The sequence below is a fragment of the Palaemon carinicauda genome, chromosome 17, assembly GCF_036898095.1.
Source record: "Palaemon carinicauda isolate YSFRI2023 chromosome 17, ASM3689809v2, whole genome shotgun sequence".
Lineage (NCBI taxonomy): Eukaryota > Metazoa > Arthropoda > Malacostraca > Decapoda > Palaemonidae > Palaemon > Palaemon carinicauda.
Genome location: NC_090741.1, coordinates 37878975 through 37902548, shown reverse-complemented (window position 1 = coordinate 37902548; position 23574 = coordinate 37878975). Strand labels below are relative to the sequence as shown.

General features: G+C 47.0%; 2 protein-coding genes across 2 annotated transcripts in view; both read left to right on the top strand.

The window, feature by feature from the left end:
• LOC137656682 (zinc finger protein 91-like) overlaps positions 1-23574 on the top strand; it is a 430152-nt gene that overhangs the window by 264756 nt on the left and 141822 nt on the right. The window lies entirely within an intron of this gene.
• The window catches only part of LOC137656309 (splicing factor 3B subunit 3-like), a 158904-nt gene continuing 136117 nt past the window's right edge, over positions 788-23574 (top strand). The window contains exons 1-3 of the mRNA XM_068390481.1: positions 788-871; positions 17587-17789; positions 20638-20716. Of these exons, the coding sequence (XP_068246582.1) occupies positions 17643-17789; positions 20638-20716 (226 nt within the window). The 5' untranslated portion in view covers positions 788-871; positions 17587-17642. The remainder of the gene's footprint in view (positions 872-17586; positions 17790-20637; positions 20717-23574) is intronic.

Sequence of the window (23574 nt, the reverse complement as noted above, 5' to 3'; positions counted from 1 at the left end):
ATAGTTCATCTTCCATTGCATACCCCGTTCTCATAATCTCTGTCTTTCTTCTATTTATCTTTAACCCAGCCTCGTGAGATATGACATGCATTCTGGTAAGCAAGCATTGCGAATCCTGTGGTGTTATGCTAACATGAACAGAATCCTCAGCATACTCTAGGTCTGCTAAATTCCTATCACTAATCCAATCCTTCTTCACCATCTGCGACTGTTCTACGCATTACAAAATCCACGAGGAGGATAAACAAGATAGGTGACAACACATTCCCTTGGAATACCCATGCAAAGAGTTAATTACTGAACTATAATTGTTTAGTGGTTAATTTCCTCTTGGTGTAAGGATAGAAGAGACTCTTAAGCTATGGTAAGCAGCTCTTCTATGAGAAGGACACCCCGAAATCTAACTATTGCTCCCTAGTTTTGAGTAGAGCCATAGCATCTGTATCATGGCCTTCCACTGTCTTGGATTAGAGTTCTCTTGATTTGGGGTACCCTCGGGCATGTTGGTCTATCTTATTTCTCTTCGTCGTTTGTTTTGAAGTTTTTATAATATATACATGAAAGATCTATTGTGATGTTGGTACTGTTCTTAAGGAATTTTATCTTAATTGTTGATTATTTCTCTTGTAGTATTTCTATTTCCTAGTTTCATTTCCTTACTGGACTATTTTTTCCTATTGGAGCCCTTGGGCTTATAACATCTTGCTTTTCCAACTAGGGTTGTAACCAAGCTTGTAATAATAATAATAATAATAATAATCCGGAGATATTTCAATGTTTACGTCTGCCAAATTCTAGTTTGTTTACATTGAAGAAGAAGCCGTCTGACTTAGCGGCTTGTGTGGTATCGCGTTGTTGTAATTTATTTTTCGTAAGTACCCAAATATCTCATTGAATTTTAATATTTAACAACTAGTTAAGTGCTTGAGATAACGTGTGTTTATTGTGTGAAGCATCTGTGACTGGATTAATAAATTTTGTCTTGGCTTAATATCCTGCTGCTATGTCTACCATAGGCTATGGTAATTCGTGGACTTGCTAACCCTTTCGTAGCTTATTCTACTAAGAAAAAAAAAAGGAAAGACCAAGGGTAAATGACCCAATACCTATAGCTATGTTAAATATGTGATGATTTAATTTCTAGCCAAATACGTGGACCCTGTTACACCCACAAGACATGAGAATACTTCCTATCATCGTCACCCATATTTTATTGGGTAATACTTTGATAGAGTCCCACCCAGCCATTACCGCTTGCCAGTACATAGGAGCCTTATATTTTTCTTTTTTCATGAGCGAAGATATCGCAGGGTGGGGCAAAAGCCATTAAGTACTCGTCAAAATCTAATGGTTTATTCTCTGCCGTGCGCTTGCTTTGCTCGCAAAAAAAAGAAAGAAAAACATCAACTCCTATGTACTTGGAACCGGTAATAGTGGGGTGGGAATCTATCGAAGTATCTTTTATTGTATCTACGAGAATCTTGATTAATGTACCAATGCTAATTATTCACTTGCTGGTCTTTGCTCCGCTGTCTTGCTACCCTCGCTATTAGACATATTATTGTTCCTCTGTTATGATGAGCAGTACATACTGTGCTACACCCGGTATCCGAGTGGGCGAGTATTTTGGCTGACAAAAAATTGTTGAACAGACCACCTACGCACTACCTCAGGAAGCATATATTTATACCACTTACTTCCTTGTGTTTTATCCATTTCTGACCTCGAATGTTGCGGAAACCCACCCATTCATGAATTATCCGGTTTTATTTTACATTTTCACAATTTTCCCCAAACTAAATTTATTTTAACCAGCATATTTCGGTAAATCATTTCTAGTACTGTATATTCGTTTATCTTTCAAAACCATGAATTTCTGGGTAATATTGACTGAGGTAATCAAATTCTAATTTTGTATAGTTGATAATTGACGCCGAAATAACGTGCACAGTGAAACATGTCCCGCTTGCCAGAATATAGGAACAATAAGATGATGTTTAATAGTAAGCGAGCATATGGCAGAGCAAAGAATACCGGAGGACTGACCCAGGCGGAGGATTGACCCACAATCTCTGGTAAAACTGACCCAGAGTGGTTTGGAGGACTGACCCACAATGTTTATTTTCTTTTCTAAAGCTAATTCTTTGGTATTATTACATGATTTTATTAAGGAAAAGTTTGATATTTCATTTTTTCAGTTGTCGATTTGTTTTTTTATCCAAATAGCTTTATAACTTGATAAATACAAATTTCTTCCACTTATCATCACTCAAACTGTTCAAACTACCTTCAAATAAACCAGAAGCACCTTATTTTCTATAGTAAAGCTCTGGTACCAAGTAAGAATTGTTCCGTTACTGACATACAAACCACGCTATTTAATACGGGTTATTACTTTCGGCGTAGCTGAAATGACGATTGATTGATTGATTGATTGATTTAAAGTTTTCAGGCATCCTGACATCTAAGGTCATTGACGCTGGTATGACGAGCCATTAGAATTTTAACGAGGGTTTACTACCCCGCCGCTAGTTAGCGGGGGTTAGGGAGGGTAGCTTGCTACCTCCCCCCCTCACACACACCTGTGCTTGAGCTCACTTTGCTCTCGGCTCGGGTGGTAGTCGGACGTGTCCACTCTCACCCTCGCCTCTCTGACAGCCATTAATGTCTTTCTGCCTTTTTCTCCTACAGGTTTGTGTGCGAAGTTGGCCTCTGCGAAAATGCGCAAATGTCCAGGATTACCCGACCGCCCTTGTGGTACATTTATGTCGGCGGTCGAGACGGACCCTCACACCCTTTGTCCTTACTGTAGGGGCCAACGGTTTGATAATAGTAATAAGTGTGATGAGTGTAGGGAGTGGTCTACCTCCCAGTGAGAGAGGTTTTCTCGGCGACGGAAGAAGTCCAGGCTGGATATTTCTCCTTCGAAGATTTCTTTGAAAGGAGAAAATCCTAAGGACTCTTCTTCCGTTGCCCACCGGCGTCAATGACTTTAGATGTCAGGATGCCTGAAAACTTTAATTTTATGAATAGTACTTACCTGGCAGTTATATATATATAGCTGATATCTCTAAATCGGCAGAATTTTTCAAAACGAGGCAACCGTCTTGTGGTGGTTGGGAGGTAGGTGGTAACACCCGTCACAGGGTGGTCCAAGGAATCATTCCCATGTCTAAGACTTCAGTTCATCTCTGCCGGCTGGATCGAGAACATCGTCGGTCCACCATTGAGAGTTTTTCGAATCATTTTCCCTTCTTCGCTTTTTTGGACTTCGTTTGGTGAAGTACACTGATTTAGGGTTTTGGCAATCGTGTTTTTATTATTATTTACTTTGTTTATCATGAGTGATAACTTAATTTTCGTGTTTGTGCGAGTGATGTATGCAACATGAGGTTACCGAAAGTGTCGGTTGATCCTCACAGTTTGTATGCAGAGATTTTGTTTGTGCAATATATTTTAGTTGCGAAGTTTTTAATCCTGATGACGGAAATACGTTCAGGCAACTCTATGACGTCACAGTCGTGTGATGTAATCTTCATGTATGTCTTGCAATTCTCTTTATTTGTTTTATGCAAAGAATGGGAGGAATTCCACTTATATAAGTTTTTTAACTTTTAATGTAAAATTTTAAAGAAATGTTTGTCCATTTGGTGTTCGTTCTTTAAATCATCGATCTAATTTCATAAATTAAATAGAACTAGCGTATGGTTAATTTGCGCTGTTACTCGTTACTCTCGGTGCAGTCCCAACATGCCTTGGTAGCGTTCTTTTCGATATGGGAATTAAAGTGTTGGCTATTATTCTCCAACAACAACTAATTTATATGGAAATTCTAGTTTTAGTAGCTTTTTCATTTATATGTTCCTATTGTTTACATTTATATATATATAGATACGTTATTGCTATATCTGTTCTTTTTATCATTACAACTCGCTTGTTTTTGAATTCCCTTTGAATTAATTGTGGATTACATTTGTTTTCCCTTTTTTCTGTTCATTTTAATCTTTAACGTATAACTTTCCCGGCGTTTGTATGTAACTGCCGGGTAGGTATTTATGACATTTAATTTTACCGGTGGTTATATGTAACTACCGGGTGAGTGTCTTCTACATCTATTTTTATTCTCAACTCTTGCCCGGTGTTTTTTTCTTTTTGTGACCACCGGGTAAGTATGTTTGAAAGTTTATTTTATTATGGAAATGTCAGTTTTATATTTTATAAAAAATATTTTGTTACAGTTTATATAGCAAGTACTAGAGACGATTTTGCTTTCTCATTCAAGCCCGTGGCAGAAGAATAAGTTCTCTCACAACGGGCAGGACTATTTATGGTTTTTTGTGTAAGAGTTTAATAGTGCAAGTTTTCAGTGCTAAATTAGGCATTGGATTCTTTCAGCACAGGGACTTTGTTTTCCTAGCCTTAGACCTCTTCCAAGCTCCCCGGCCCATGGGAGAAGGAACGTCGATCGGCGAAAGGAAACGAGAGGCGTTAGCTCACGAGCAAACGCCCTCGCGAGCGTTCCTGTTAACGTTCCCAAGAATGCTCGCCCTTGCCATGGTAAAGCAAAGAGCGTTGAACGTTAAGATTCTTACACTGCTTTTAGAATTTTGCATTGCATCACTTTTGATTTTAATGGCAATTCTTAAGTCATAGATATTCTCTGCTAATATCAATGCTTACAAACCATCATTGACTCGGTTTTTGTCCCAGAGCGCCAGTCGGCTTTATAAACCCTCTGGTCGGAACCGAACGCGCCGAGTGGCATAGTGAATATCATTTTGCCTTAACGCTCGGCGCTAAGTCTTTCAAGACAGGACGTATGCAGCCTCGTCTTTCAGGGCGAATGCAGCCTCGTCTTTCAGGACGAATGCTGCCTCGTCTTTCAGGACGAATGCTGCCTCGTCTTTCAGGACGAATGCAGCCTCGTCTTTCAGGACGAATGCAGCCTCGTCTTTCAGGACGAATGCGGCCTCGTCTTTCAGGACGAATGCTGCCTCGTCTTTCAGGACGAATGCGGCCTCGTCTTTCAGGACGAATGCAGCCTCGTCTTTCAGGACGAATGCTGCCTCGTCTTTCAGGACGAATGCGGCCTCGTCTTTCAGGACGAATGCTGCCTCGTCTTTCAGGACGAATGCGGCCTCGTCTTTCAGGACGAATGCAGCCTCGTCTTTCAGGACGAATGCTGCCTCGTCTTTCAGGACGAATGCTGCCTCGTCTTTCAGGACGAATGCGGCCTCGTCTTTCAGGACGAATGCAGCCTCGTCTTTCAGGACGAATGCGGCCTCGTCTTTCAGGACGAATGCTGCCTCGTCTTTCAGGACGAATGCGGCCTCGTCTTTCAGGACGAATGCTGCCTCGTCTTTCAGGACGAATGCTGCCTCGTCTTTCAGGACGAATGCTGCCTCGTCTTTCAGGACGAATGCTGCCTCGTCTTTCAGGACGAATGCTGCCTCGTCTTTCAGGACGAATGCTGCCTCGTCTTTCAGGACGAATGCAGCCTCGTCTTTCAGGACGAATGCAGCCTCGTCTTTCAGGACGAATGCAGCCTCGTCTTTCGGGACGAATGCTGCCTCGTCTTTCGGGACGTGGGCAGCCTCGTCTTTCAGGACGAATGCAGCCTCGTCTTTCAGGACGAATGCTGCCTCGTCTTTCAGGACTAATGCAGCCTCATCTTGCAGAGCGAATGCTGCCTCGCCTGTCAGGACGAATGCAGCCTCGTCTTTCAGGACGAATGCAGCCTCGTCTTTCAGAGCAAATGCAGCCTCGTCTTTCAGGGCGAATGCTGTATCGTCTTTCAGGGAGAATGCTGCCTCGTCTTTCAGGACGAATGCTGCCTCGTCTTTCAGGACTAATGCAGCCTCGTCTTTCAGGGCGAATGCTGCCTCGTCTTTCAGGGCGAATGCAGCCTCGTCTTTCAGGGCGAATGCTGCCTCGTCTTTCAGGACTAATGCAGCCTCGTCTTTCAGGGCGAATGCTGCCTCGTCTTTCAGGACGAATGCAGCCTCGTCTTTCAGGGCGAATGCTGCCTCGTCTTTCAGGACGAATGCAGCCTCGTCTTTCAGGGCTAATGCAGACTCGTCTTTCAGGACTAATGCGGCCTCGCCTTTCAGGACTTATGCAGCCTCGTCTTTCAGGACGAATGCAGCCTCGTCTTTCACGGCGAATGCAGCCTCGTCTTTCAGGACGAATGCAGCCTCGTCTTTCAGGGCGAGTGCAGCCTCGTCTTTCAGGGCAGCCTCGTCTTTCGGGGTGAGTGCAGCCTCGTCTTTCGGGGCGAGTGCAGCCTCGTCTTTCGGGGCGAGTGCAGCCTCGTCTTTCGGGACGAGTGCAGCCTCCTCTTTCGGGACGAGTGCAGCCTCGTCTTTCGGGGCGAGGGCAGCCTCGTCTTTCGGGACGTGGGCAGCCTCGTCTATCGGGACGTGGGCAGCCTCGTCTTTCGGGACTTGGGCAGCTTCGTCTTTCGGGACGTGGGCAGCTTCGTCTTTCGGGACGAGGGCAGCCTCGTCTTTCGGGACGAGGGCAGCCTCGTCTTTCAGGATGATAGGACGATCGCCGCCTTGTCCTTTCAGGGCGACGCCACGTCTTATAAGCTCTCTGTCAAGGATGACTTTAGTGATCACTTTTCTCCTGTTGAATTGTTTGAGGTTAACAGAAGGAGAGGATCCTAAGTTCTGTTGCTCCATGTTCCCCACCCTCTGAGTTTTCACGTGGTCATTAATGGGGCTTTAAGAATTTATTAATTTTTGTTTCTTAAAACAGAAACATTTGATGACTAACAACAGTAGGATCCAGACTTTGCTACTTCTGGCGAGCCTGGGAGAGAGGAGCAGACCTTTGGTCCGTGTTTTTTCTGGGATGGATGCGAAATCTTTTTCCTAGTGAATCCTCCTTTGTTAGTTACTCCGATAAGACTTTTCTGCCTAACCGACTTTGCAACTTCAATGTCTCTCTTTTGGGAGAGGGAGTCTTTTGTCCGGTCCTGGACGTAAATGCTCTTTACGCCTTCGTTCAGAAGTCAAAGTCCTCCACGGAGACATCAAAATCTTTGGAGAAGAGGGGAGCAGACCTTTGGTCAGTACTTCTTCTGAAGGAGGATTACTTTTTCCTTTTATAGGGAAACCTCCTTTAGTTTTTAGCTACAACGATTCTCTCTCCCAGTTCTAGAGAGGAGTCTAAGTGGCAGGCTATGCAATCAAACTTTATCTGGGGTTTGTTTACAAGGAAGAATGGGTCAGTTTCGGGCGTGTGTTTTGATCTCAGCTCCGCCCCTCTCATGTTCACGTAACTTTTGCTTTATGTAGCGGAATGCTGCTCTCTGGAGAATCAGAGCGTCCCTGTCTCTTGATTTTTAGATAATGTTGAGCCTATCGAATAATTAGGTCTTCCTGTCAGTAAGAAGAGTCTCTTCTGACACCAGGACGCTCAGCACCTTGTCTTTTAGAACGTTCAGCGTCTCGCTCTGTTAACCTCTCGGCTCCACGTCTTACAGGACTTTTGGCACCACGTCTTACAGGACTATCGGCGCCACGTCTTACGAGACGATCGGCGCCTCGTCTTTCAGGACGCTTGATGTCAAAGTTCTAGCATGGGGCATGACTTTGAACATGAGAATCTAGGACTTCGTGATGACACTAGTTGAATCGTGTGTCGAGATCAAGGACGCCTTCGTTCTGATTTCTTGGATCTAGAAAGGAGGTTTGTTCTAGGGCAAGAATCATCGGGATAAACATGCTCAGCAGGAAGAGACTTGTTTTTCCCTCAGAATGGTCTCTCAACCCGCAAGTCTGTCAGTCTCTGGATGTTGTGGGGCAGACCTGTATCAGACCTTTTTGCCTCCAACTGGAAGAAGAGGACCCCCTACTGCTGCTCCCTAGTCCCGGATGAGGAAGTTCTGGCAGTGGACTCCTTCCTGATGGATTGGATAGAGGTGGACATGTTTACGTTGCCACTGTTCGAGATCATCAATTTGGTCTTCAGGAAATTCGCTCTCCTCGATTCGGGGCGAATGATCATAGCGGCGCCATTCTGGCCTGCTAGGGAATGGTTTTCGGAAGTGATGGGCGTGTTGATAGACTGCCCAAGAAGACTTCGGCAAGTCCAGATCTTCTCAAACAGCCCCACTTCGAGAGGTATCATCTTACCCCCCTTGCTCTCAACTGACTTCCTTCAGACAGACTAGAAGCTTGTCAGATCTCGAGGCTTTTCGGCACAAGCGACGAAATCTATCGCCAGAGCAAGGTGGATCTCTTCACAAAGAGTCTACCGATCTAGGTGGGAGACCTTTAGAGCTTGGTGCAGGCGGCACAGGTTTCCTCATCCACTACCTTTCTGAGCCAGATTGCAGACTACTTCTTGTACCTCAGACAGGATGCTAAGCTGGCTGTATCTACCATCAATGGATACAGCAGTATGCTCTCCGCCTACTTTAGGCATAGAGGCCTAGAGTTGTCCCAAAGTCAAGGTTTGCAGGACCTCATTGGGCCTTTTCAGACGACGTAATAGGTACTCTTAAACCTGGATGTGGTGTTTAAGTTTCTGTGCTCCAAGAAATTTGAACCTATCTCGCTAGCCTCTCTTCGGGTTGTAGCAAAGAAAACCCTCTCCCTTATGACTCTAGCGAATGCCAAGAGGTCAGCGAAGTCCAGGCGATTGGGAAGAGGGTGAACTTCAATTAGGATAGGGCAGTTTGTGGCTTAAGGTTCATCTTTCTCGTAAAGAGCGAGAACCCTTCGTAACCCTGTCCTACGACGTTTGATGTCATTAACCTCACGACCTCTTTTGTGAGGAGGAACACTTCGCCCTGTTGAAATTACGGGCTCACGAAGTGAGAGCCATTGCTACCTCTCTGGCATATCAGGAATATATGTTAGTTAGGCTATTCATGGATGCTATTTTCTGGAGGAGCAACTCTGTCTTCGCTTCTCATTAACTTAGAGAGGTGAGAGTAGACTTTGGCAAGTGCTATACCTTGGGCCCATACATAGCTGCGGTTTCTGTATTAGGCAAAGGAGTTAATAACCCCACTCAACCTTGGTTTATATGCATGTATGAGGGTTTGCGTTTTTATGATAGTCTGTGGACTTCGTCTTGTGGTGCGGTTCCCTCAGTCTAGATAGATAGTTTATGTCTATGTTGCAGGGTTAGGTGGTTGGTTTGAGTAAGGTTGCAGTTTTTATTATATGGGGTGAAGGTAGTTTCTGAAGTCTAGTCAAGTTGTTGGTCTTATCCCTTTGACGGACTCGATTGAGTTTTTTGCAGCTTTGCAGGCTTACTCCTGGATAACTCCTAAGGGAAAGCCACTCTAAAGGCTGTACCTTTGAATCAGCTACCTTAGCAGGCAAGGAATCAAGGTGTTTTTATCTCCTACAACTCTTTTGTTGTTTCCCCAACGATGTTTACTGTCTGTTTCCCTCCTCCAAATGTGTGAATCAGCTATATATATATATAACTGCCAGGTAAGTACTATTCATAAAGATTGAGTTTTTATGATAAAACAAAGTTTTATGAATACTTACCTGGCAGTTATATATATATTCTAAGGCCCACCCACCTCCCCTCAGGAGACAGGTCGGGCATAGATGAACTGAAGTCTTAGACATGGGGATGATTCCTTGGACCACCCTGTGACGGGTGTTACCACCTACCTCCCAACCACCACAAGGCAGTTGCCTCGTTTTGAAAAATTCTGCCGATTTAGAGATATCAGCTATACATATAACTGCCAGGTAAGTATTCATAAAACTTTGTTTTATCATAAAAACTCCATATCAATCAATCTTTCGTTGCCCAAACCTCCTCCGAAGCTCCCACTCGATCGATTTCTTCCGAGAGACCGTCGAGGGGTAGCGTAGACCATGGTTCTGTTTCCTGATCTCGGGGTTCGAGAGATGGCGATGCCTCCCCTAGCGAGGCAGCTCCACCTCTTCCCCCGGGGGAGGATTTAAATGTTAATATCAATGTAACTGATTTATTCCAGCTTTGGTCTTCCTTGGGGTTCGAAGGTTCGCCCTCCAAGGAAGCCTTGTTTGTCATCATCCGGTTGGGTGCCGCTGTCAAGCAATCGCCAACTTTGGCAGAGGTTGATCCTCTGTCTATCGTTGACGTTGTGGTGGCACAGGTATCCGATGCGGTACCTCCTACCTCTGCAACTTCTCAACCTGCTGTAGCTGATGGCTTAGTTTCTACCTCTGCTCAACCTTCGAGGGAGGAACTAAGTCCAACAGTCTCTCCTGCCGGTGATTCTCCCCCTCGGGGGAGTTCACTCACAGAGACTCCTCTTCGGAGGACTGCTGAGGGTCAGCTTGCTGACCCAACAGCCCCCAGAGGGCGCATACGTCTTAAGGCTTGCCTTCCTTCACCTCATAAGGGTGTGAGGAGGCGCCTCTCTGGTTCAACATCATCGTTGCAGTCCGCCGCAGAGGAGCCTTGTCATCGATCTCCGACTGTTCCTGCTACAACCCTGGACCTCTCTGTGGATCGTTCGCGATCCCCTTCGGTGGAAGGTCGTCCCTACAAAGGGCACGCCAACCTTCCACCCGTCAGACCTGCTGTCGCCGTTCCTGGCTGCTGATGCGCTGTGGGCGCCAACTAAACCTCTCTTTATAAAACAGGCAACAAGGGCGTACGCGCAAATTAGTGCACACGTCCCTTATGCGCCATGCAAAGCATGCACGCCAACGTTCTCTGAACCTCATTGAGGTTTCGAAGATAGCGCTTCAGCGCTCTCCTGCTGTTGCTGATATAGCGCGCCAGCACTCACCTGCGCGCCAGCGCGCACCTGCTACCGACGTTCCTGATAAAGCGCGTCAGCGCTCACCTGTGCTCCAGCGCGCACCTGTTGCCGATGTTTTTGTTAAAGCGCGTCAGCGCACCACTGCGCGCCTTCAACCTGCTGCACACCATGCGCATCAATGTTCTCCTGCGCGCCAGCGCTCACCAACGCGCCAGTGTTCTGCTGCGCGCCCATGATCTTCGGATCTGGGTGCAGTAGGGAAGTTTAAGACTTCCCCTGCTCGCCAGCACTCGCCAACGCGCCGTCTGCCTTCACCTGCGCGCCATCCATCGCAGGATGCGCGCACACACCCTGCGCGCCCAAGCCCATCTCCCACAGCAGTGATGCATCGCCAGCCTGATGTGCGCCCACAAGAAGCGCAGGGTCCAGCTGCGCGCGCGCCCAACGACATCTAGAGCGCACGATCCCTCGCCCACATGGGCTCTTCATCTTGATCCTACGTGCCCATGCGCGCGCAAACATTCACCCTCGCGCGCATGAGCTCGCAATCTTCTTCCTGCGTACCCTCTGATGTCTCCTGCGCATGTTCCTACGCGCCATCGCTCGCCCACGTGCACCCTCGCAATCTTCTTCCTGCGCACCCTCTGATGTCTCCTGCGCATGTTCCTACGCGCCATCGCTCGCCCACGTGCACCCTCGCAATCTTCTTCCTGCGCACCCTCTGATGTCTCCTGCGCATGTTCCTACGCGCCATCGCTCGCCCACGCGCACCCTCGCAATCGCCCTCGCGCGCGCAATCTTCTTCCTGCGCACCCTCTGATGTCTCCTGCGCATGTTCCTACGCGCCATCGCTCGCCCACGCGCACCCTCGCAATCGCCCTCGCGCGCGTGCCAACAGTCTCCCGCGCGCGATCCCGGGTATTCCCCAGCGCGATCCCGGGTATTCCCCAGCGCGATCCCGGGTATTCCCCAGCGCGATCCCGGGTATTCCCCAGCGCGATCCCGGGTATTCCCCAGCGCGATCCCGGGTATTCCCCAGCCCGATCCCGGGTATTCCCCAGCGCGATCCCGGGTATTCCCCAGCCCGATCCCGGGTATTCCCCAGCCCGATCCCGGGTATTCCCCAGCGCGATCCCGGGTATTCCCCAGCGCGATCCCGGGTATTCCCCAGCGCGATCCCGGGTATTCCCCAGCGCGATCCCGGGTATTCCCCAGCGCGATCGTCAATATCCTCCCACGCGCGAGGTTGCAGGACAACACGCGGTAAGGTCGCCATCGCCACATTCCCCCCCCCCCCCCCCCCCGCGCAAGCGCTGAACAGCGCGCTCGACGGTAGGGGGGGAAGGTTCCAGAAAGGTCCTGGGACAATTCTTCATTTTCTTCTTCTTTTCAGGCGAACCCCCCTTTGGAAACTCCTCCCAGGGATCGGTCGATCCATGACCCTCCAGAGGGAGTGTCTGACAGCGCAGCCGTCAGCCAGCAGCCTTGGTTTGTGGCACTGATCAGAGTGGTCATGCAGGCTTTTAAGCCTGTTCTCTCTGAGCTGGGCCACAAATCCTTGGCGGCATCTACTCCCCTGTAGAGAAAAAGAGGAGTTTTGGACGCGGTGACTTCTCCGAGGACCAAGCTGTCTCCTCGTAAGCCTTTGAGGCAGGCCCCCTCCCCCCCATACTTTTTCTCCCTCCCCTTCGGACGAGGATTTCCCGTCCTCAGGGGAATCACGTCAGGTGAGGCGTTCCCAATGAGAGAAACCCCACCTCGCGCTGGAAAGTCTTCTCGGGTAGGGGCGGAGAAGAGCCTACCTCCGTCGTTGTTGGAGTCCTGCATCCCTCCCAGGAGGGAGTCGAAGGACTCCAAGACAGTACCGAATTCCTCGACAAGACTTAGAATGGAGCCAGCCAGTCACTCGGAGAACGTCCGCGAGTCTCCCCAAGAAGAGCCTTTGAGGACAGGAGACTTCGCTGCTAGTCCTTCAGGAGGAGAGCTGCAGGAGTCAGAACATGCGTTTTGGCAGGTTTTGACCCTTATAAGGACTCTCAATGGGTTTGCCGACCCAGAGATTCCTCCTCGAGAGGGCAAAGACACGGTCTTGGACCGAGTATTTGGGACTCAAAAACCCTCTAAGGCCAGTGCAGCTTTGCCATGGTCTCAAGGGGTTAAGAGTGCCAGGGACAAGATCGCAGTCCAGCTCTCCGAGCTAGCCTCCTCCAGCCGATCCAGTGCCGGCAACAAGCTTCTCCCACCTCCTCGTGTACAGCAGAGGAGGTAATTCGAGATCTTAGAGGAGTCTTGTTTAGCTCTTCCCCTTCACCATTCATTGGAAGAGCTTACCACGGGAGTCCCTCTTGAGAGACTCCAACCAGGAGGTCTCATTCTCGGCGAATGAGATCCTTAATCAGGAGAAGGTTGCGAAGTGTGCCATGCAGGCCACTTCGTGGCTGGATATCTGGTTAGGGATCTTAGGTATCCTGATACGTTCGGAGGATTTATCCAAGGAACGTACCAGGAAAGCTATGGAGACCTTTTTACTCATAGGCTCATAGTTTCTGGCCCACCAAATCTCGAATTTGTGGGCAAACACCATCCTAAAACGTCGGGATGCGGTGTCTGAGAGGTTCCATCAAAAGGTCCCTATCACCGAGATCAGCAGGCTCAGACATTCTTCCGTGATGGGAACGAACCTGTTTGAGCCTAAGGACGTGGAGCATGCCGCTGAGAGATGGAGGAAGTCCCACCAAGACTCCCTCCTACAGAGGGCTTTGACATCCAAGCCCTATAAACCTCCAGCACCCCAGCAGCTCCGTCCTACCAAGAACACAAAACCGACAACGGCAGTGAAGACAGTGGTGTCTAAGCCCTTTCCTGTCAAGGACAGGAAAGGCAAGAAGCCCTCCAGGGGAGGGAAGAATCCTAGAGGGAGCAGCCGAGGCCGCAAACGCTAGGAGTGGTAATCCCCCTGCATGTCCACCAGTGGGGGGATGCCTTCAAAGTTGCGCAGACAAGTGGCAGCAACTCGGGGCCGATTCCTGGACGATTTCGTAATCAGTCAGGGATATCACGTCCCGTTCACAACATCTCTACCTCCCCTGACGACGAATCCAGTGTCATTGAGCTCCCTTGCCATGGGATCAGCAAGGGGGCAAGCCCTTAGGGCAGAAGTTCAGACCATGTTGAAGAAAGGCGCTATCCAGGAGGTCGTCGACGGGTCCCCAGGCTTCTTCTGTCGACTCTTGTAAAGAAGGCGTCTGGAGGCTGGAGACCAGTCATTGACCTCTCAGCTCTGAACAAGTTTGTCAAGCAAACTCCGTTCAGCATGGAGACCGCAGACATGGTCAGACTTGCAGTGAGACCTCAAGATTTCATGTGCACACTGGATCTGAAGGACGCGTACTTTCAGATCCCAATCCATCCGTCTTCAAGGAAGTACTTAAGATTCAGCCTAGACAACAAGGAGTACCAGTTCAAGGTGCTGTGTTTCGGTCTCTCCACAGCACCACAGGTTTTCACCAGAGTATTCACCCTAATATCGTCGTGGGTACACAAGATTGGCATCCGTCTCCTCCGTTATCTGGACAACTGGCTGATCCTAGCAAACTCGGATTCATCCCTTCTTCGACACCGAGACAAACTTCTGGGACTTTGCCAGGATCTGGAGATCATGGTAAATCTCGAGAAGTCCTCTCTGCTTCCCACTCAAAGACTGGTATACCTAGGCATGATTATAGACACCAATCTCCACAAAGCCTTCCCATCAGACGACAGGATAGCAAGGCTGAGGAAGGTTGCAAGCCCTTTTCTCAGACGAGAAGAGCTTCCAGCCCAATCGTGGTTACGTCTCCTCGGTCACCTCTCATCTTTGGCTCCTCTAGTTCCCAACGGTCGCCTCAGGATGAGATCCCTCCAGTGGTGACTCAAGTCTCGGTGGAATCAAGGTTACGATTTCCCGGACGTCATGATCCCTATGGGACCTGCGGAACGGACGGACCTCAGTGGTGGGTGACAGACGAGAACCTACGAAGGGGAGTGGACCTTCTCGTCCTTCTCCCAGATTTGATGCTGTTTTTGGATGCCTCAAAGAAAGGGTGGGGGGCCCATGTTCTACACCACAGGTCCTCAGGCCTGTGGTCAGAATCAGAAAAGTGCCTCCATATAAATCTTCTTGAGATGAAGGCCGTTTTCTTGGCCCTTCAGCAGTTCCAACAATACCTGGCGGGTCACTCTGTGGTGGTGATGAGCGACAACACCACAGTAGTGGCTTACATCAACAAGCAAGGAGGTACCTTTTCGAAGCAGCTATCCCATCTTGCAGTAGAGATACTGAGGTGGACCGAAGTCCACTCGATTCCACTATCGGCATGCTTCATTCCAGGCAAGAGGAATGTGCTCGCCGACAATCTGAGCAGAGCGTCTCAGATATTGAGTACCGTGCTGTCTTTGGATCATCTAGTAGCCAACAAAGTCCTGACTTTGTGGAGTTCCCCGACTGTGGATCTGTTTGCGACAGCTTTGAACTTCAAGCTTCCACTATACTGCTCCCCAATCCCGGATCCCAAGGCGCTCTGGCAAGATGCCTTCCAACAACGGTGGGAAAACATCGACGTGCATGCCTTTCCCCCGTTCTGTCTGATGAGAAGGGTGCTCAACAAGACCAGAATATCGGTCAATCTTTCAATGACCCTCATAGCTCCGCTATGGCATCACGCGGAATGGTTTCCGGACCTTCTGCAACTCCTAACGGAACTTCTGAGACAACTCCCTCCACGACACGATCTACTCAAACAACCACATGCTAACATCTTCCACAAAGCCGTAGCTTCGCTACAACTTCACGCCTGGAGACTATTCAGCATCTCGCTGAGAGAGGATTTTTGCAACAAGTTGTGATTAGGATGTGTGGACATCTGCGAAAATCATCCGCGTCTGTCTACCAGGCAAAGTGGAAAGTCTTCTGTGGTTGGTGTCGTGGAAGGGGTATCTCTCCACTCGATGCCACTATTCCAACAATAGCGGAGTTCCTCGTGTATTTGCGGGAAGAAATCCGCCTTTCGGTCTCGCCGGTGAAAGGCTATCGCTCAGCCTTAAGTCTAGCCTTCAGGCTCAAAGGAGTGGACATTTCTTCCTCGCTGGAACTTTCCCTACTCATGAAGTTATGAACTTACCTGGCCTCAGTCAGAAGTGAGACCTCCTCCATGGAACGTGGTTCAAATTCTCAGGTCTCTTAAGAGACCTCCCTATGAACCATTACGCCAGGCTTCAGATCGCCACCATGGTCTCTCATATGACATCGCCCATTCAAGGGGATGGGGGGAGGTAACGTTCAAATTCGTCCCTGAGTTTATTGCTAAGACTCAGAATCCAGGAGTGCCGGATCCTCGGTTCGACTCCTTCCAGATTTCGAGTCTTCATTCTGTAGCAGATGACCCAGACCATCTCCTACTGTGTCCAGTGAGGAGTCTGAGGTTATATCTCAAAAAAACAGCTGCAGTCTGTCCTCAGGTGCAGGCGTTGTTTGTTAGCACTGGGAGGACTAAGAGGAGGGTCACCAAGAACACCATCTCGGCATGGATTCGAAGGGTGATCCATCGATCTCTGAATCCAGACCCTCCTCCGTCACGACACCCTAGAGCACATAATGTCAGGGGCGTAGCTACGTCCCTGGCCTTCAACAAGAATTTCTCAGTGACGCTGGTTCTTCAGGCTGGGCTGTGGAAGCGTCAGACGACCTTCACAGCCCACTACCTGCAAGACGTGACCTACAGGAGGCTCGATACATTCTCTATTGTCCCTGTGGTGGCTGCACAACAGCGGGTTTAGAACCTCAGGCTCCTTAGTGGACAAGTAGCAGAAGGTTGAGGGCATTGTTACCCGGTCTTAGTCTGCATGAATGAAAAGGTTTGTCTGGCCCTTATTGTTTTCTTCATCTTCCCCTCTCTTGGGGAAAGCAGCATCCTGGGTTCTCTGCACAGCTGACCTCAAACCACTGCAGGTAAACCATGTTTCCTTGTGTTCCTAGTATTAAGCTAATACTGTCACGTTCCCATACCCTGATGAGGTGGTATTGGGAAAGTCCTAGCCTAAAGTTTCCATCTAAAGGACTACAGGTCAACTTCCTAGGACGAGTCACACTTTATTATACCTTCACACACACAGCTTGCGTAGGCCGCAGTCCTTGCGTTGCAAGGTTCTAGCGAGGTGCAGGGACTCCTTATTGTTGAGTGCTGACACACTCAAATAATGAGTCCCTGGGCAAAGCCAAAAGCCAGTACTGGCTGGGTCTTTCCACCCTTCCTAATGGGTGAGTCACCCCTATTAAATAGCATGGTTTGTATGTCAGTTACGGAACAAATGACAAATTCGTAGATAATTTGTATTTTTCCTAACTATACAAAACTTAGCTATTTAATCAAACTTGGCCGCCAGCCCTATCCCCCTTGAAGTCCTACCTTTAAGCAAAGTGAGCTCAAGCGCAGGTGTGTGAGAGGGGGGGTAGCAAGCTACCCTCCCTACCCCCCGCTAACTAGCGGTGGGGTAGTAAACCCTCGTTAAAATTCTAATAGCTCGTCATTTCAGCTACGCCGAAAGTAATAACCTCTAAGGTTTGTATAGTTAGGAAAAATACAAATTATCTACGAATTTGTCAATTTACTGTTTTTTTTTTTAAGAATATATCTTTTTTGAATATGTGTATTAATTTGAGTTGCTAATTACATTACTTATGGTATTGCTGTAAGATATATAAACTGCGTTTATTTTTTTTAAGTAGTAACTGAGACTGTTATTTTAGGGAACACATTTATGTGCCTAAAATTTGCCTAAATATTATTCAAGTTGTTTAACATTTCTTTTTTTTTCAGGTATTGTTGTAAAGTATTGGAAAACCAGATCGTAATTTAAGAAGAACACGTAAAAAATGTATCTGTACAACTTAACACTGCAGCGTGCCTCTGGCATAACGCATGCAGTGCATGGCAATTTCTCTGGAACGAGAACACAGGAACTTGTCGTGTCAAGAGGAAGATCATTAGAACTTCTGAGGCCCGATCCTAATACAGGAAAGGTAAGATTTTCCCTTGCTCTTTCTCTCTCATACAATACTTCATTAAATAGTACAGTAGAAGGTTCAACGTACAAACATTCGACTTATGAACATCTGGAGATACAAACACAAATCCAATTGAAAATAACAAAGATCAGATAAAGAAATACTGCAATAAAACAATAATTTATTATTTAATACAGTAAGCAAAACAACATTTGTAATAACCTGATGTCTATTTCATATGAAACCTGACTGTTTATTAAATTATAGGCTTGGTATTAAGGTTAGGCAGGTCAAAATTTAACAAAATTCCGCTTACAAACAATTCCACTTACAAGTTTGTAAGTTAAGGACCTTCTGTAGTATAGTACATAATGCTGAACATTGCAATTAAAGTTGAAGATACTATATGTCATTTATACTCTAGAATTGTTTTATGTTGTAATATACTGTACTAATGTAAAAAGTTAGTGGATACTGTAATCTGTTTTAAACTTATACAAATCTTTTGTCATTTAAAATAGAAAACTGCCTTCAGTGGATCTGGAACGGCCGTTGTAATTGTTTATAAGAAAGTTACTGGCAGGAGGTGAGTGTTGGCAATGAGCCCCACCCACTCTCCTGTCAAAGAATCTTCACTTTTGTCTTTGGTTGCAATGAGTACAGTTGTACTGTTAAGTCCTATTCAAGGCATTTTTATCTTTCTCATACAGTCGCATCGAGAATAGTGCAAGTTCAAATAGTACAAACCCCAAATAGTATGATCCCTCTCTTAACAATGAAATAAATTTGATTAGTACTAATTCATTTAGGAGCAAAGGCAGCCACCTTCTTTGCTTACCAGACAGCAAACCATTTGACTAACCTAGTGCTAAAAAGAAACAATGGTATGGCAGCAAGATTTGCCAAACAAATAAGTTAAAAGGAAGCCCTAGCATAAAGAAATGCATCAATCAAGATTCAGGAAATCTTGCATTCTGAGGAAGTTTAAGCCATAGTGAAAAAGTGGAGGAGGAACAGCCATTACTCCCTTTTCCACCAGGCCGTCTCCTTTCAGAAGTCTGGCACTTCAAGGCCAACTCTAAAAACCAGACTGGCAACCCAGTTAAAATCTGCCATGAAAAAGGCTCCAACGATTGCCAGGGCTAAGTTGTCTATCCCAGTTCCATCATCCTCTTGGAGACCTAGTACTGTAATCCTAATCCCTTTTGTCTCTATTTTAGCCAGAGTAGAAGGGGAAGAGAAGCTAGAGGACATTAGGGAAGGCCTCCACTGCTAGGAAGTGGGGGATGCCTGTTGAGCCAATGGACAACATGGCAGTACCGCAGAGCTGAGGCCTTGGGGGGTAACTGTTCTTTGGGACGGTTACTGTCTTCAGTTCATTGGGTCTCTTACTTCCCACACTCGGACACCGATGGTATCACCTGCATATAATCAGTCCTCCGAGAAATGCCTCATCTAACAAGTAGAGGTGGAAAAGCTGCAAGAGAATGGTGCATTACAACTCATCTAGGCTTCTACAGTCACCTGTTCTCGCTGAGAAGTTGACAGGATGCTGGAAACAAGTCATTGACCTCTCATCTTTGAATGAGTTTGTACTGGGCAAACTCTTGATGGCTACATGCTCTCAGTAGATCTATGAGATGCATACTTCCAAATTCTAGTACATTGGTCCTTAAGGAAGATTTCCTCCTTATCCTTGGTGTGGAAGTCTACCAATTCAAAGTCCTCTGCTTTGGACTGTTGACTACCCTCAAGTGTTCACTTGAATGTTCACTTTAGTCTCATCTTGGGCTCACACCAGAGGTATTGGTCTTTAATACTGGGGCAATGGGCTGATCTTATTTTCCATATGGAAACAACAACAGCAAAATAAACTTCTCTTTTTCTCATGATCTAGTGATTGTAATAAATTTAGAGAAGTCCAGCTTAGAGCCCAAGCATAGAATGGTTTACCTGATCATGAGGATGGACACAGTATTGGGGAAAGTGTTCCGAAGGCCGAGTCGCAAGTCACTCAGGAGTGTAGCAGGACCCTTCCTTCACAAGCCACAACTTCCAGCACGACAATAACTTCTGAGCCAACTGTCTTCTCTAAAAAAAACTAGTACCACTTTACAAATCAGATTTCTTTAACCTTAACTTCCCACCTTAGTCCACCCTGCAATTCCTAGGTGAAGGTCAGAATGTTTACTTAGTTAGCCTGCAGGGGTTGGCTTCTCCATTTCCCGCTACCTTTATGTACCTACCAACACTCCCTTATAAAATTTTAACAACCGAGTTTCCAGCTTCATTGAAATCATATTCAGATTAGTTTAGTTAGGAAATATACAAATTATTTTTATGGTATGTGATATTGGCTTCATGTTGATAATAAAATGAAGTAGGATTTGAGTATAGGTTGCAAACTGCATCAGTTTATGTCTAATGAAGGGATAGATCCACTTCAAACAATAATTTCCCATTACCGAGTTCAGATTGTTGGGTCCTGTTAATGGCAAGCTTTGAGGAGTGGGAGGCAAAAATTTTTCTGGCATCATTCTAGGCAACCGAGAAGAGACTATTTAGCACTCGGTACTCTTCATTGAGATCCCTGTTTGCTGAAGCTTTTAGGTACAGGATACAGGACTGTACATCCTTGGCTTGGTACATTTCAGGAGCGTGGGAACTTGGATCTACATTGGAAGTTTTTCCTTGCAGCCTACTCTCACCACCTGTTGTGAACTACCTTGAAACAATTTTTATGGTAGTTCTGGCTCCACTGAAGACAATTACATATTTTAAAGGACTTGTTTATATAGAAAGAAAGAAATAAGAATTACTTTTAAAGTTTTGTATATTTTTAGCATTTCTTTTTTCTTTTCAGGTACACACCATATTGACGACTGACATTTTTGGAATTATTCGATCTTTAATGGCTTTTAGGCTTACAGGTGGTAATAAAGGTAAGAATGATTTATTAAAAATTTTCCAATTTTTTTGTAGGTAAATCAAGATGTTCTTAACAGGAGGTCACTTTTTGTTATGCATTATTTGTTCCGTAACTGAAATACAAACCACGCTTTTTAAATATTTAACTTAGCCGGTGAATATATAATAGCTGCTGCTCAGCGGCTCGACAGAAAACACACTCAAAAACTCGCGAGCGATCGCTATGAAGGTTGCGGGTGTGCCCACCAGCGCCAACTATCGGCCAGATACCACTCCTGCATGTAAACAAACCCTTCAATTCTTCTCTGTCGACCTTGACGACAAGACGTATCAATACTCGCTGTATAACCTGGAGTTTTCTCAACATATTTGGTGAAGTACTTCATTTTGGTTTGAGCTTTCGCAGTGCAGGTGTTTTTCCTCAACTTAAACTCTTGAACTCTTTATTGGACAGAATTAATTGTTGATGACTTGGATTGTTTTTTGGACTTTCTTTGACTAATTCAAAATGGCTGACCCTTCACAAGTACCTAGATTTCGTAAGTGTAATGCTAGGGACTGTAATAGGCGTCTTCCAAAGGCATCTCTCGACCCACATACTGTGTGTTCCAATTGTCGGGGTAAAACCTGTCAATTGGGAGATCGGTGTGAGGAATGCGTGGGCCTTTCGGAATTCGATTGGCTCGAATACGATAAGTATGCACGTAGGCTAGAGAGAGATAGGGTAAGGAGGAGTTCCTCTAGGTCAGTAGATTTTTCCTCTCCACATGCCCCTGAACCTAATCCTTCCCCTGTAGTGGTTGTACCTAACCCCCCTTCTGGCACTCAGGAACCATCTATGCAAGACATGTTACGTGCTATTCATGCCTTGGGGGAATGAGTTGAAGCGTTAGCAACTGATCGTAATCAATTCATGGCTGACGTTAAAGAGCTTAAGTGTCAGAGTGCCACAGCGGAAAATAGTGGGAAAGTGATTAGTGCGCAAAGTGTTGTGAACAGTGTTGCGACCGAGGGTTCGTCTGTTCGTGCCTGTCGTTCACCTAGTCCGAGACCTCTTGCAAGCTCCCAAGCCCAGGGGAGAAGTAATGTCGTACGACTTATGGGTTCGAGAGGCCTTGATCAGCGAACAGACGTTCCCTCTATGGTATCAGGCGTATCTCACCAAGATCGCCCCTACCATAAGACGAGAGAGCCCATTTTCTCCTCGTCTTCCGAAGGCTTTTCGCATAAGAAACCGTGGAGCAAGGTTTCTAGGCCCCTTAAGCGAAAGTCGGTCCCTTCAGGACAGGTCCAGCGTCCTGGATGTAGTCATTGGGACAGTTCTGACCCGTTGCAGTCATCGGATGACTGCTCGCCGCCTAAGCAGCAACGTTACACAGGCTCAGAAAGTCTTGGTGTAGGCAAGGTTGTGCCGTCTCAGACGTTAACCCCGTCGTTTACCGCACCCATTCCCGTGGACCCTAAATGGGTTATACTGCAGGACATGCAGACTAAGCTCGCCTCCCTTATGGAAGACTATTCTGCCGATAAGGTTCACGTTGAGCCTAGCCGTTTATCTCATCGAGATCCTGGCCTTCAGCCGCCCAAACGAACCTTTGTGCGTCCTGTTGACGTTGGCGTAGCTAAGTCACGTCAGTCACGATATGTAGAGCCTCACTCGATGCGGTCTCGTGTTGATTTTCAGCCGCATTTGGACGTTAGGCCACTCACTAATGCTCCTGTTGACGTTCAGGACGTTCGCCAACCATCGGAGTTGACTTGTTTTGACGCTGAGCGTCAACCACCGCAGTCTAGAGTTGTTTTGACTGCTCAGACTAGGCAGTCAAAACAGTCTCGAGTGGACGCCGAGCGTCCTCACGCACCTGTTGTTGTTGACAGTTCACAGACTGTTAAGCAGTTACATGACGTTGCGTCCTGGTCCGCTACTAATGCACCAGTGCGTGTGGACGCTGCGTGTCAAGCATTGCCAACCCCTTTGCTTGTTTCTCAGCAGTTGTCAGATGAGGATCCTTCAGATGAGGACGTTGCTGACCCTCAGCATGATGATCATCCTTCGGATGTAGACGAACCCAGAACAGTTCCTCCATCAATGGACTTTAAGAAAGTCATGTTAATTTTTAAGGAGTTGTTTCCCGATCACTTCGTCGCTGTTGCTCCTCGTTCGCCGCCGTCTGAGTTTGTTCTAGGCGTACCTGCTAACATGCCAGCCTTTACAAAACTTGTGCTCTCTCGCTCTTCCAAGAGAGCTTTACGGCTTTTAGGCGACTGGTTGGAAACCAAGAGGAGTTTGGGGAAGACGGCCTTTGGTTTCCCTCCGTCTAAACTCTCATCTAGATCGAGCGTCTGGTATGCCACGAGAGAAGTTCTCGGCTTGGGAGTCCCTGCCTCTGCCCAGGGCGACTTCTCAAGCCTTGTAGACTCTCCCCGCCGCCTAGCCATGAGACCCTCGAAGATTAGTTGGTCCTCCTCGGACCTTGACCATCTGCTGAAAGGCATTTACAGAGCCTTTGAAGTTTTCAACTTCCTTGACTGGTGTTTGGGAGCCTTAAGTAGGAAAATCTCATCGGCTGATAGAGATGTCTCCTTACTGATTATGTCCTGTATGGATAAAGCCATCCGCGATGGTTCCAATGAGCTCTCCTCCTCTTTTACGTCGGGAGTCCTAAAGAAGCGAGAGTCCCTTTGCTCTTTTCTGTCGGCAGGAGTTACTCCCTGTCAGAGATCTGAACTGCTCTTTGCTCCCTTATCAAAGTTTTTGTTCCCGCAACAATTGGTTAAGGACATAGCTTCTTCACTCGTGCAGAAGGACACCCATGACTTGGTTGCGTCCTCTGCTCGCAAAGGGACTCCTTCGACATCCTTTTCTGCAAGA